Source organism: Lynx canadensis, chromosome B3 (assembly GCF_007474595.2).
Source record: "Lynx canadensis isolate LIC74 chromosome B3, mLynCan4.pri.v2, whole genome shotgun sequence".
NCBI classification, from domain to species: Eukaryota; Metazoa; Chordata; class Mammalia; order Carnivora; family Felidae; genus Lynx; species Lynx canadensis.
Genome location: NC_044308.2, coordinates 105,186,097 through 105,199,952, shown reverse-complemented (window position 1 = coordinate 105,199,952; position 13,856 = coordinate 105,186,097). Strand labels below are relative to the sequence as shown.

The window sequence follows — 13,856 nt, the reverse complement described above, 5'->3', positions numbered from 1 at the left end:
AGAACAACTTATTAGTGGGGTTAATGTATAGAACATTTATAGGTCATACTAAACCTTAACTCAGGCAGCGCTTCTATTTGTTCCCACACAGACGTCTGTTGGATTCTTTAAATCTCAGCTATTGCTTATCATTTTCTGAGTTTTTTAAACTTTCCCTTTTATTTTCCCTATTGTATTTAATACTGATAAAGGGAATGGGCAACGCAAAGGTGATACTCAATGGAATGCACCTGGCAACTCAACAAGCAGCTTCTGAGCAAAATCCAAGTGTGTGTATATGGGCAGGTGGGGTGTTAAAAAAAAAAAAAAGTTACATATTGCTGGAGAATAGTGGCAGGGAGAATAGAAAAGTGGGCATGGGTCAAATCTGGAACGGCCAAACTTATAAAAGGCTATGATAAAAGACCTAATCCTCATCCTGTTGGTGCTGAGGCCATTAAAGGATTTCTAGGAGGAACCATTTATGTGTTAGAAAGATGTCTTTGAAAAATGGGTTGGAGGGGAAAAGACATATCAGAAAACACCTGAAATAAGTGGGACAAGATACAAAGGAGAAGGAATATTAGTCAAGAACCTTTATTGCAAGTGACAGAAAACTATCCTAAACTAGCTTAAGCCAAAAATAATTAATTTATAAGCTCACAAAATTATATTAGGAAATGAGACTGCCTACAGAGTGCACTGCCTAAAAAAAAAAAGAAAGCTATTATGAAGGGAAGGTAAATTACCTTCCAAAATGAACTTTCTAGAACCTTACAACAAATCTTCCAACACTTTATTTCAAATAGCAATATGTTAGGCTAATTGCAAGGCCCACACTCATTCATTTATTCAGAAAATATTTAATGGAGGTTTACTATAAGCCAAGCTCTGTGCTAGTTGGTGGATATTCATATTAGTGGGAAAAGGAAAAAACTACAACGAAGAAACCTAACATCCTGTTTTCATAGACCTTACAATGTAGAGGAGAGAAAAATTTTCTTACAAGTCTATGAAAATTTCTGTAATCTCTCTATACCTCAAGTTCCTCTCTCATAAAAAAAAAAAATACTGTTGTGAGAATTAAATAAACAATCGTACTTTAAAAACCACTAAGTCTCCAACACTAAGCTGAGAACTTTATTTGGTGTGGTCATCTTTACCTGTTTGTATCTCCTACAAAAGCTAAATATTTTTTTTAATTTTTTTAATGTTTATTCATTTTTGAGAAAGAGAGACAGAGCATGAGCAGGGGAGGGGCAGACAGAGGGAGACAGAATCAGAAGCAGGCTCCAGGCTCCAAGCTGTCAGCACAGAACCTGACATGGGGCTCGAACCCACAAACCGCAAGATCATGACCTGAGCCAAAGTCAGACGCTTAACCAACTGAGCCGCCCAGGCGTCCCCAAAAGCTAAATATTTTAACTGTGGTATAATGAAAGGTACCTCTTCACTGATGATATATATTTGCTCTGGCACAACAGAGTCAGAACACCTCAGTGAAATATAACAAATGAAAACCTATATTTTAAAAAATATCCGTAAACTGAAAACTTAAATAAAAAAAGAAAAAGTAAGCCCCCCACAACATTAAGTTGGTAATGGTAACTCTGGTGATCGATAGATCAAAATGGGTATCAGTAAAGCCTGGCTCCAAGTAGAATTCTGAAGAACTGTCCAGAAAGTTATCATATGCAAAAACTATCAGTTGACAATATAGATTTTAGAGGAAAGAAACAGAAAGTGCACAATCATAATAGGCATAGGTCATTTAGGATAAGGGCTAAATGCCATGACAAGGCCGTATTAAAATATAATAATTAAATCTCGAGCAAATATGAAGGTAAGTAATGTCCAGTATATGACTTTTAGAAAGAGGTGACATTATTCAATATGCCTGAAGTACTGTATTTCAATATAAAAGAATAAATACTGCAACCACTTCTGTGTCCTAAAATCAATTTATTCCAGGAGGAATCCCATTTAGATTTCTCATTTTAAAAAATCTACTAGGGAGCCTGGGTGGCTCAGTCAGTTGAGGATCCGACTTCGGCTCAGGTCATGATCTTGCAGTTTGTGAGTTCGAGCCCCACATCGGGCTCTGTGCTGACAGCTCGGAGCCTTGGAGCTTGCTTCGGATTCTGTGTCTCCCTCTCTCTCTGCCCCTCCCCTGCTCATGCTCTGTCTCTCTCTGTCTCAAAAATAAATTTAAAAACATTAAAAAAAAAAATCTACTTAGAGTCAGTGTAGAGAACAGACTGGAGAAGGCCAGCAAGGACATGGGAAAGTTACTATTGCATTAGTGTAGGTAAAGGAGAATAGTGGCAGAGAGTAGAAACTGAGGGAAGCAGAAAACCTGAAAGCCATCAAGTAGGCAGAAGAAAGAGGATTTGGTGTCTCATTGGTTAGAGAGGCAAGAATGGGAGGATTAAGGTGAGTGCCATGTATCTGGTGTGGGTAACTGGTAGATGTGCTTCTATTCAAATAAACTAGAGACAACCACGGAAATGACTGCTTTGTGGGCAAAAATGAAAACAGTTCTTGTACATAATGAGTTTGAGAAATAAGAAATCCTCATTGGCAGTTTAATATGAATGTCTAGGGCTAAGAAGAGACATCTTTGATGTACATATAGATTTGGAATCATTACATCACTTAGGAAGTAAACTAGAAAAAAATGTAATGTCATGGATGTCAGGTGATTGAAGAAGGTAGGCATGTCAAAAATGCTGAAAACTGCTAAGGAGGCAAATGAGATCATGACAAAAATTTGTTGGATTTAGTACAGAAAATTTGTTGAAGGTCACTGGTGACCTTAAGTTGTTTTAGCTGTGGTGGGGGGGTACACACTACAGTGAATTAAGAATGAACAGGAGGTCAGGAAATAGAACAATGTATATAACTGAGCAATCTGGTCCATAAGGGTGAGGAAAGAGGGCAGTATCTGGAGGGGCTGCTAGAAGGTTGGGAGAGAGAGAAGCATGTTTTTAAAAACTGGAGAGAAGGAAACAGAACAGAATAGGCTAGAGATCCTGGAAAGAAAAGAGACAGTTCATAGACTAAGATAAGGAAAAAGGGAATGAGATCCAGAGCATTAATTGAGGTCCTCATCATAGAAAAAGGCAATGTAACATATTATCACTTGTACTTAAGGGAAGGAGGGCAGGCAGGTGAGGTATAGTGCATGCTCTCCATCAGAAGCTCCTAGTTTCTTTTTGAAGTTGGAGTGGAGTGAGGCAGGGCCAGAGGACACAGGGATTTGATTATAGAAACTGGGAACTGACCACTTGTGTTGAAGGCCCAGCAGATGCTGGTAGTCATAAAATTTAGAGTGTACACTTAAACAGAGTATTTCAAGGATCGCATAAGAGGTCATGACATATTCATTATGTGATAACATATTGTTTTAGAAGTTCAGAAAGCAATGTGACAACAGCCTGCCCAAAACAAATTATTAGAAGATTCTTGAATTACATCAGACTTGACTGAGACTAGTAGTAATTTTCCCCCCTCCTTGAAAAGGTACACACTTTCTACTTTTAATCATCCAACAATGGTTTGGATACTGTCACATCTAAGGCTTTAAATTCACTCAACCCTCTCTCATGCTACCACAACTATGAAATACTTTGATATGAGAAGGGATTTTTTTTTGTAAATACATACAAATCTAGCTATAATTGTGTCTACAAATGTGCAATCCTCATTAATCTGATTAGGTGAACCAGATTTGGTTAGTCTTATGCTAATTTTGTGAGGAAAGAGTTTACCAAACACATCAGGACATTTTTGTTTGCTTGCTCAATAAGCTATATTTTAAGACTTTTGCAAATAAGTTATTAAATCTGAATGCAAGCTAAAGTCTCAATTATTGATTGGAAGTTGACTTTATAGGACCTGCTTAGAAACACTTGATTGAGTTATTAGATATACCTAAAACACTAACATTACCTTGAAATTTTTCTTTAAATTTTATTGACTTAGCATAATTTTCCCGAGTTACCAAGCATTTACTCAAAATGATCTTGAAAGATCACTAACAAATGCCTTTACAGAAAGACATAAATACAAACACCACTAGATTTACATATAAGAAAAAAATTCCAGTTTCCATGAATAAAAAAACCACAAGCACTTATGATTTTTGCAATAGTGGAATGTAATTAGGTATGACTGGCATTAGATCCGACAGTTATTCCTAGAAAATTCAAAAATCGGAGAAATGGATGTCAGTACTTCTAAACAAACAAAAAAAAAGTATCTCATAAAAATGCACTAAACTCTTATTTTCATCACTAAATATGAAATTAGAAGAGATTTTTGAAAGGGCCCAACACATAAGGCTACTTATAGCAAACCAAAAGAATAAAACAGCTGCAACTAGTCAAATTCCCTTTTAATAAAAATGTCTTCACCTATTTATTTTATCCTTAGACAACTCTCCTCCATTCATCCAAAGTGAATTTAAGGAAGGAGTAAATGAATAATTGACATCATTACTTATGTTTACATGGACTTTTCAATGAATTTCAAAGCTTAAAAGGAAATCAGGAGTATCTTTTCTAATATAAAATTTTCCTAATAAAAGACATTTAAGTAATACCCACAAAAATATTCTCCAGGGCTTTTTTTGAATGTAATTACCAACAGGTTAAAATTCAGTCATCAAATATAGATAGGACCTACTTCCTGTTAGACTCGCAAGTCTTTTCCACCCAATAATAGTACAAAACATATTTCTTGCACTCCAATCCTGAATCACCAATGCTCAGGAATTCAAAATAATATTAAATAAAAAAGATGCTCTTCCACATGGTAAAGCCATGAATCTCAAATCTCCTTATTTAGACTATTTTAGGGTACTCAAAGCATCAAATATAAAAGACAATGTCCACTGCCCATTAACACTGCAGAAGTATCTAACACTTGTATGATTCTACTGCATAAAATTTACAAACATCAAATTGTAGGCTAAAGTACTGTTACAGTGATTTACAGTCTGTTATAAAAGATCTTTGTGATCATTATAAAGCAACATTAAATTTTCATGACAAGCATACCATTATTATGTTTCAGGAAGAATATGATCTATAGTATAATACAACAGCTTAGCCTCACCTATGTAGTAAAGGCCTGTAATGACTAAGCCAGGTAGGCCCTGGCTTATCAGACTTTAATTCATTTTATACCATACCCACTTTTTCCCCCTTTGTTTTATGTAGATTAAACTGCTTCTCAGTTTATCAGTACATTAAATTTTTTAAAATTACCGTTCAAGACAAATTAGAATGATTCAGCAACTAAATGTTAAGTCCAAGAGCAAGAAATGCAGCTGATTTTTTTTTCTAAAGCAACCAAAATCTCACTCAAGAAATGTACCTCCATGGCCAAAAAAAAAAAAAAAAAAAAAAAAGAGGAATTAGTTCCTGTCAAGCAATTCAATAAAGTATATGCTATGAAACTGACCATCTGGAAAATAATTTAAATTAACGGTCAGACAACTCAGTGCCTTAATACTGTAATTTTGCTTTTATTTTTCAGTAGATAAAAAGCATTCTTTTTCACTTAATTTTAACAGGTTCATAATTTAAATAACACATTTTAAGAAAATACTATCCCTTACAAAGGTCCTTACATCTTTAAATTTCTTTACTTATTACCTGCAAACAATAGGTAACAGAGCTTGCCTCTGCTCTTCATTCTTTTTTTACTAACATTTATGCACAGCTTGAATAAAACGTTATGATTTTTATGAAATTAATAGCTGTAATAAGAGCACTATTTACTAATTACTATTTTATAGCCATCTTTTCCAACCTTACTACAGAGCTCTTTTTACTCTCTTTGTTTAAAATTTCAGGGTTTTCTTTTGGGGGGTGGGGAGTAAAGAAAATACATTCTAAAAGGGACACCAATTAAAAGTATTAGCAAAAATAGGCCAATCTTCTTTCAATATTTGGCAATATCCAGATCCTAACTAATGCTAATTTTTTTTTTTTAAAAGCAAAACCAGACTGCAACAGTTCACACCCTGAAAATGTGGCCTATTTACCCTGAAAACACATAATCTATAAATAAATACAGATAAAATACAAAACTCACATTTAATATTTAGACTTTAAATCCTGAATTTTGCTAAACTGTCTCATTATCATTTTCATTTCAAAATCTAATGTTTCAGAAAAATAGCCTTCATCCTCTGATATTCTAAAAATAGACTCCTACTGTCTCTTTTACAAGAAACAATTACGCTTGGTTATGAGTCCTACCATTATTAGCCACATCATCAACACCTAAAATTCTTATTTAACCCCGTTTTTGGCAATCCATATGGTAACTAAATATATTTTAGAAAAAAAATCTTACCTATATGCTGCATTTTCTTTCAAATGCAAAATGGTTAGATTCCCCTTCTACTTAATCAGTACAGTGTCTGAACATTTTTCAGTCTGACTTGCAAATATTTGCTTTCCCTCTTAGGGCATAGCATCCGCAGGGTTATACAGCACTACTTACATTCTCTTCCACATAAAAATCAGACATTACATGAAAGGAAAAGAAAGACAGCCCATTTCAAAGCATCTGGCAAACCTCCATTGGCAACCTGCCAAGCCTCTGCTAAACCTTCCTGTCTTTCCGAGCATGCTCACTTAAAACCAACAGCACGTTACTATGGCAACTCTGTAGGCAGCCTGTAAGTATGAACCGCCATTCTGATTTCAGACTGCAAAAAACCAAATACTGCAGGGGAAGTAAAAGGAAAGAAATATCGCATGCCCTTCATCACATATAAGTATACTCATTTTATTTAACAAATTCACATCTGTATATGTAAAACAGAAACAAGCATTCCACATTTTCCAAGCAAATATTTTTCAGGCTCAAATAGGTCTTCTTTTTGGTAAACTCATTCTCTTTGTCTGCCCCTAGGTCTCTTTACCTCATAACAACCAAAAATATACTGGACAGTTAGTTTATCCCACTGCTGTATAAACAGATAACAACATTCATATAAGCAATTATGTGGTAGTCCATAAATGATTTCCTAAAATTACACACACACATATACTTATATATATATGTGTGTGTATGTGTATATATACATATACACATACACACACACACACACACACACACACACACATATATCCTAAATGACACGGTAATATCACACATAAAAATTAACACTTATAAAAACAATCTCTTTTCTCTGATTTATCTATCAAATTGCCAAATGAAATATTCTCTCAGGTTGGATAAGATTTTTTAATCACCTATATCCTTCAGATACTATGAAATGTCTCAAAGAGGTGAAGTTGCCAAGTTAAGACAGACCAGATCTGAGTTCAAATTCCTGTTCTCCACATTTGAGCTGTGCAACCTTGGGAAAGTTACTTAACCTTCATGATCTTCACTTTCCTCACCTTTAAAGTAAGATAATACCAGTTATACCACATGGTAACATTTTAAATGAGTTGACACATGTAATGTTACATTTCTTTCTCTATGGTTATTTAAAAAGTTTGTACTTGTTGATTATTTAATCTGAAAAGTTCTTTGTAACCTCATATCTGCAAAAAAAAATTATTTCTCATTTACCCACTATGTTGGAATCCAAAAAACTCCCCATCCCCAAATCAATTTGGGCTAGAAAAAGACAGAAATAAATAAAGAGCATCTAAATGAGGGAAAATATACAAAGGTAGTAATTTTACTACTACTTTACTAAACACTTTAACCAACTAAGCCACAGCGCCACCCAGTAATTTTTCTTTAGAGTATTAAAATGTTTTTACATTACAAACATAAAATTTCACCTACCACCTCCTCTTCTTCTTTTTTGGTTTCCTTTTCCTTCTCTTCATCATGTTCTTCAGCTGGACCATCTTCATCATCACTACTGGATGATTCAAGGATTTCACTTATATCCATTTTCCAATTATCAGGAACAATTCTGGTTTTTAAGAAGATGCTTGCTTTCTGAAGCCCTAAATGTAAACAGTTATTATGGACTTAGCAACACAGAATAATAGAAAACATTCAGAGTCAGAAGATCTAGATTCAAATTCAGCTGTCACTTATAAAATGATATCATTAACTTGAACATACCTAAGTCATAATGTTTTATTAATGTTTATTATTACTCTAGGGAATACTGTTAAAAATATTAATGGTAAAACATGAAAAGTTAAACTTAATATTAAAAGTTAAACTAAAAACTACAAATAAAATATTTTATTCAGATATTTAAAAAACAGCCATCAAATAAGAGTAGATACTAACTCTAAACAATTAAAATGGCACCAGAGAATATTCAGCCTTGGTTTAGCCACTATTTGCCATTTAGAGCCACATCATGAAATCATGGATTGATTCATTCTTATTTTACCTGGTTTAGCAGAGAGCTCAGATTCAGGTAGATTGAGAATATCTATTTCCTTGATATCCTTTCTTGCTATAGAATAACTAATTATATGGAAGAATAAAGGGGAGAGAAACCATTATTAAATAAAAATTATGACAAATAATGTTAACACATAGAAGAATATAAGCCTCAAAATCAACATTATTTTGCCTATAAAATATTTTTAAAAGAACATGCATATCCTGGGGCGCCCAGGGGGCTCAGTCAGTTTAGTGTCCAACTTTGGCTCAGGTCATGATGTCTCAGTCCATGAGTTTGAGCCCCACATTGGGATCTGTGCTGACAGCTCAGAGCCTGGAGCCTGCTTCAGATTCTGCATCTTCCTCCTCTCTCTGCCCCTCCCCTGCTCGCACTCTCTCTCAAAAACAAAGGTTAAGGGGTGCCTGGGTGGCTCAGTCGGTTAAGCGTCTGACTTCAGCTCAGGTCATGATCTCACAGTTTGTGAGTTTGAGCCCCATGTCAGGCTCTGTGCTGACAGCTTGGAGCCTGGAGCCTGCTTCGGATTCTGTCTCACCCTCTCTCTGCCCCTTCCCTGCTCATGCTCTGTGTCTGTCTCTCAATAGTAAATAAATGTTAAAAAAAAAAAATTTATAATAAAAAAATAAAAGTTAAAAAAAAAAGGACCATGCACCACACATATCCTAATCCTTAATAAAAGGCAAGACATAATATAGGCAAAGCTAGTATCCTTTTTTTTAATGTTTATTTATTTATTTAGAGAAAGAAACAGCAAGAGAGAAATCCCAAGCAGGCTCCTTGCTGTCAGCACAGAATGGGGCTTGAACTCCCCAACCATGGGATCATGACCTGAACTCAAACCAAGGGTTGGACACTTAACTGACTGAGCCACCCAGACAACCCCAAAATTAGTATCTTAATTCTAAAGATTGACATACTCAAAATACACTAATTTGAAAGCTTCACATTTGTACTATTTAAATACGCAACCCTCCCTCCCTCCCCCCCCACGCACACGGTATGGGATACTTTGTATCAGCATATTTGCCTTATTGAAGATACAATGTCTATTTTGATCTTTACTATTTCTCTTTATAAGTTTATTTTATTTTTGAGAGAGAGCATGAGCAAGAGCAGGGAAGGGGCACAGAGGAGACAGAGGATCTGAAGCAAGCTCTGCACTGATAGCAGAGAGCTCGATGCAGGGTTCTAACTCATGAAACGTGAGATCATGACCTGAGCCGAAGTCAGATGCTTAATGAACTGAGCCATTCAGGCACCCCTGATCTTTGCTATTTCTTAAATTTACTATTTAGTTTAGTTAAATAAATAAATAAATAAATAAATAAATAAATAAATAAATAAAAGAATATTAAAATATTTTTATCATTGTAAGATATATTAAATTTTCCACAGTACTTCTCTCTATATATATTTATACACACAAACACACGCACTTTTTTTTTTTTTACATCCTTTGTGGGAAACAAAACAAAGCTGAGATTAAAGAAAGTTTCTAGGGGCGCCTGGGTGGCGCAGTCGGTTAAGCGTCCGACTTCAGCCAGGTCACGATCTCGCGGTCCGTGAGTTCGAGCCCCGCGTCAGGCTCTGGGCTGATGGCTCGGAGCCTGGAGCCTGTTTCCGATTCTGTGTCTCCCTCTCTCTCTGCCCCTCCCCCGTTCATGCTCTGTCTCTCTCTGTCCCAAAAATAAATAAACGTTGAAAAAAAAAATTTAAAAAAAAAAAAAGTTTCTAAAAATCTGACTTAATCAGGAAAAACGTCAAAATAATTATTTTAGTAATATTCCATGAAAAGTAAGTTTCATAGTTCATAATATGAAATAGTACACATAATAAAAGTACCAAGCTTTTACAATTAAAGAGAAAACCAATACCATGCTTTATAAAAAAAATTTAAATATTATTATACATTGTTTAGTTTTTACATAACTAAATTAAAATTAGTTATTTTAAATTAAAATTAGGAAAAAATAAACTACGTTACAAAAAGTCAAAGCATAATATGTAATGACAGTTCATGAAATGATCAGACTTTTCAAAATAAAGTGTGGACTATGGAAGGCTCTATCACTATGATCTCATTTTTTTTTCTCCTACCATAATACTATTAAGTGACTCACAATTTAGAATCGATAAATGATCGAACTAAACACTGGTCTTTTTTCACTGTGATGTCATCATTACAGCTGGGAGATATTACCTGAAATATAAAATAAAGAACAGGATTGGTGCCTAATTTCCCTTGCTCAAAAAAATATACATTTTTAAAAAGAGTAGTTCTGGATCCCCCTCACTTCTCAAATGAATTATATTTTGTTAAGAAAGAGTTTAACTATTAATAATTTCCATTACAAATGAATTACTTAAAAAAGAAGGTTGCCTTGTGATTTTTCTTTAGCATATTGGTTTTCTGGATATTTAATTTATTCAGTTATTAGATTATACAATAAATAGTTAATACAATATAAATAATATGACCACCACTTTAAAAAATTTGATTTCTTCTAAGCTACGTAATCATTTCTTGTCCAAAAAGTCAAACATATGATCTGTGATGAAAATGTGGCATAGTATAATTTTTAAAAATATCCTTGAATCAAGATCTATTTTGAAATCTGCTATTTGTTTAAAATAAGTATTTATCTAAGTTCCCATACTTACCAGGGCATTACAATTTTTAGTAATGAAAGCAAATCAAAGAAAATCTAAGAACTTTTTAATTTCTTAACTCTTAAAAGTAACAAATGTCTGAACATTAGTAAATAGCTAATCTCTATGCATTCTTTATGGCACTTAGTATTTTTTAAAAATAAAGTCTACCAATGAATTGCTGAAATTTACCTGCTCATTATCACCCCTAACACTAGCCCCCCTCTGCTACAATCTAGCATCACCCACAGAACTTTATGCAATGATGGAAATGTTCTGTTATCTGCACTGCTAAGCACTTAAAATGTGGTAGTGCAACTGAGAGACTGAATTTTTAATTCTATTTAATTTTAATTAAATTACATGTAAATGTAAACAGTCACGTAGGACTCATGGCTATCATAAAACAGTCTATATCCAGATAATTAAAAATTCTTGGCTGTTGTATCAGCTGCCTTAACATCAGATGGCAGTAAATGTTTGTGTGTTTGTTAGACGCTGGTAATTATTAGACAAATAGTAGAGTTGTGTCTGCCCTTAAGGAGCTAATGGCACAATGGAGAGGTAAACACAAAACAACACCATGGAGGATAAGTACAGAGATGAAAACACCTAGGAGGAAGACTTAACCCAATCTGGGGAAGGAAGAGGTATGGCAGCAAAGGCTTAAGATTAAGTCTTAAAGGATGAGTAGGCACAGCCCAGGGCTTAATTACCTTACCTGTGAACCACTATAATGGCCTCCAAATTGATTCCTGTCACCTCCAGTGTTTCCAACAATTCATTCAACACACTACTGCCTCATTAACATTCCTAAACATGCAGCTCAATAATGTTACTCTTCTGCAAAATTCTATGCAGAATTATGGCCACATTCCTGGGGTGAACTTTTAAAGACTCTTCTGCCCTAGATCCAAATTATCTTCCCAGTCTTATTTCCTATTATTCCCCTGTTGTTGTTTAACATTTAGCCAAAATGGATTTCCAGAGCAAATAGTTCCATGAGCAAACCCTTTACTTTTCTGCTTTTACTGTTTTCCTCTAAGAAAGTCCTCTAGAGAAGCTCTGCTTAACTAACTTTAAATCTGTCAAGGCTCAGTTCAAAAGCACCAGCTTCATGAAGACTTTCTGGATTTCCTTCAGTAAATGTAAATTTTCAGGACAAGAAGTCCTAATGTTGAACATATACTACTGTATATAAAGTTACTTGAATTATTCTCTGCATTAAAATTACAATATTAATAAAATGTGAGATTAGTGTCTTACTCATCTTTTATTTTCTACATTCCCTGGCAAATAAGTCTGTTGAGTAAATGAAGGGATTAAAAAAATCTCTTAAAAAAAAAATCTCTTGGCAAATTATGACCTGAATATTCTGAATCCAAACCCATTTACTTGTTTGCCTGTAGGATTTTCAGACTTTTTCTAGGTAAACTTACTATATATAGCAACTGAGTAATGTACTTACATGCACACAGAAACATTAAAAATTGGCCTCGGTTCACTAAAGGATTCTAATCTAATTCGGGACACATTTTGTGCCAGCACTGTTGTTAGAGATATAGGTCATATCAAAAGTCAGAAAAGGGGAATAGTTATGTTAGAGTAGTTAAGGGAGACTGAAGAAAACGTAGGCCTTGAGCTGAACGTTAAGACACTTAAAAGGAGAGGAGTACAAAAAAGAGGAAATGGAGACAGGTATTACCAAGTATTATTGATTCCTCTCATGAAATAATTCTCTTACCCATTCCTTCTTCTCATTCCTTCCCCGAGTAAGCAAAGATTAGATTTCCCTACCAACCCATCCAAGACTTACTATTTGCAAAACCTAGGTGTACCCACCCTTCCTTTCCCCAATACTCCCTTTCCTACTCCAGTGTCTGCACCAAGTTTTAAAAATGACTATATAAACTTTAATTGCTATGTAATCTCTTAGATGTATACAATAAGGTCCTCGAGAGCAATGTGTTACAAGGTTGCTCTTCTAAGCAACTTAGAGGTGGAACTCCCTGCACATCCTCAGTAAATACTAATCGATTTAAGGCAAAAGGGTAAAGGTTTGGAAGAGAAGTGTTTTCCACAGGGAGCAGTTAAGAGAGAACCTGAGTATGAAGCTTACACTGAAAATGGGAAACTAAGAGCTAGGATAGCCTCAGAAATCCATCTAAAGAATCCAGAATTGATCCATTAGGCAGTCTGTGAAAGTTTTTTGGGGTTTTTGAGAATGGGACTACCATGATTAAATCAGTGTTTAAAAACTACTCTATAGAAGTTGCTTCTGGAAAATTTGTCTAAATTTAGCAAAAAACCCAAGAATCAAGTTAAGGGAACTTGGAGGAAATGACTATAAATCAAGTGTAAAATGGTAACAGGAATAGGATAAAAAGAGACCCCTGCACACATTTTCAAGGAAGAACTGAAAGATCCCAATAAATGACTGATTATAGAAAATTAAAGGAAATAACAAAGGAAAACAGTGAAGTATGTGAGACCTAAGTAGGATTGCTCAATGTTGCAATAAAGTCCAAATTAAATTTGGGTAATACTTTCAAAATATTTTAAATGCTTTCTAAAGATCCATGTTAAACAAAATTTTAAATGGTTGATTAATTCTGCAAAGAAATCTTACTTACCAAAGCAGGATACCCATCAGTCTTCTCAGATGTTGACATCACACTTACAACTTTTCCTAACAATTCGTCATTGAGACGTCGCTTATCGTCATCTTCCTCTTCACTACTTTCTTCTTCCTTTTCATCTTCATTACTGAAAGTCAGAATAACTCTATCATGATCTTAACATAAACCACTGTTGAGACAGAGTG

At 34.6% G+C, this 13,856-nt stretch overlaps 1 protein-coding gene across 2 annotated transcripts in view; it reads right to left on the bottom strand.

Moving 5' to 3' along the window:
- Positions 1 to 13,856, bottom strand: part of ARID4A (AT-rich interaction domain 4A) — a 64,430-nt gene that overhangs the window by 34,311 nt on the left and 16,263 nt on the right. For both annotated transcript variants that reach the window (XM_030319205.1, XM_030319206.1), the window contains exons 8-11: positions 13,666 to 13,798; positions 10,504 to 10,583; positions 8,369 to 8,445; positions 7,801 to 7,967 (exon numbers count right to left, since the gene is read on the bottom strand). In XM_030319205.1, coding sequence (XP_030175065.1) covers positions 7,801 to 7,967; positions 8,369 to 8,445; positions 10,504 to 10,583; positions 13,666 to 13,798 — 457 coding nt within the window. The remainder of the gene's footprint in view (positions 1 to 7,800; positions 7,968 to 8,368; positions 8,446 to 10,503; positions 10,584 to 13,665; positions 13,799 to 13,856) is intronic.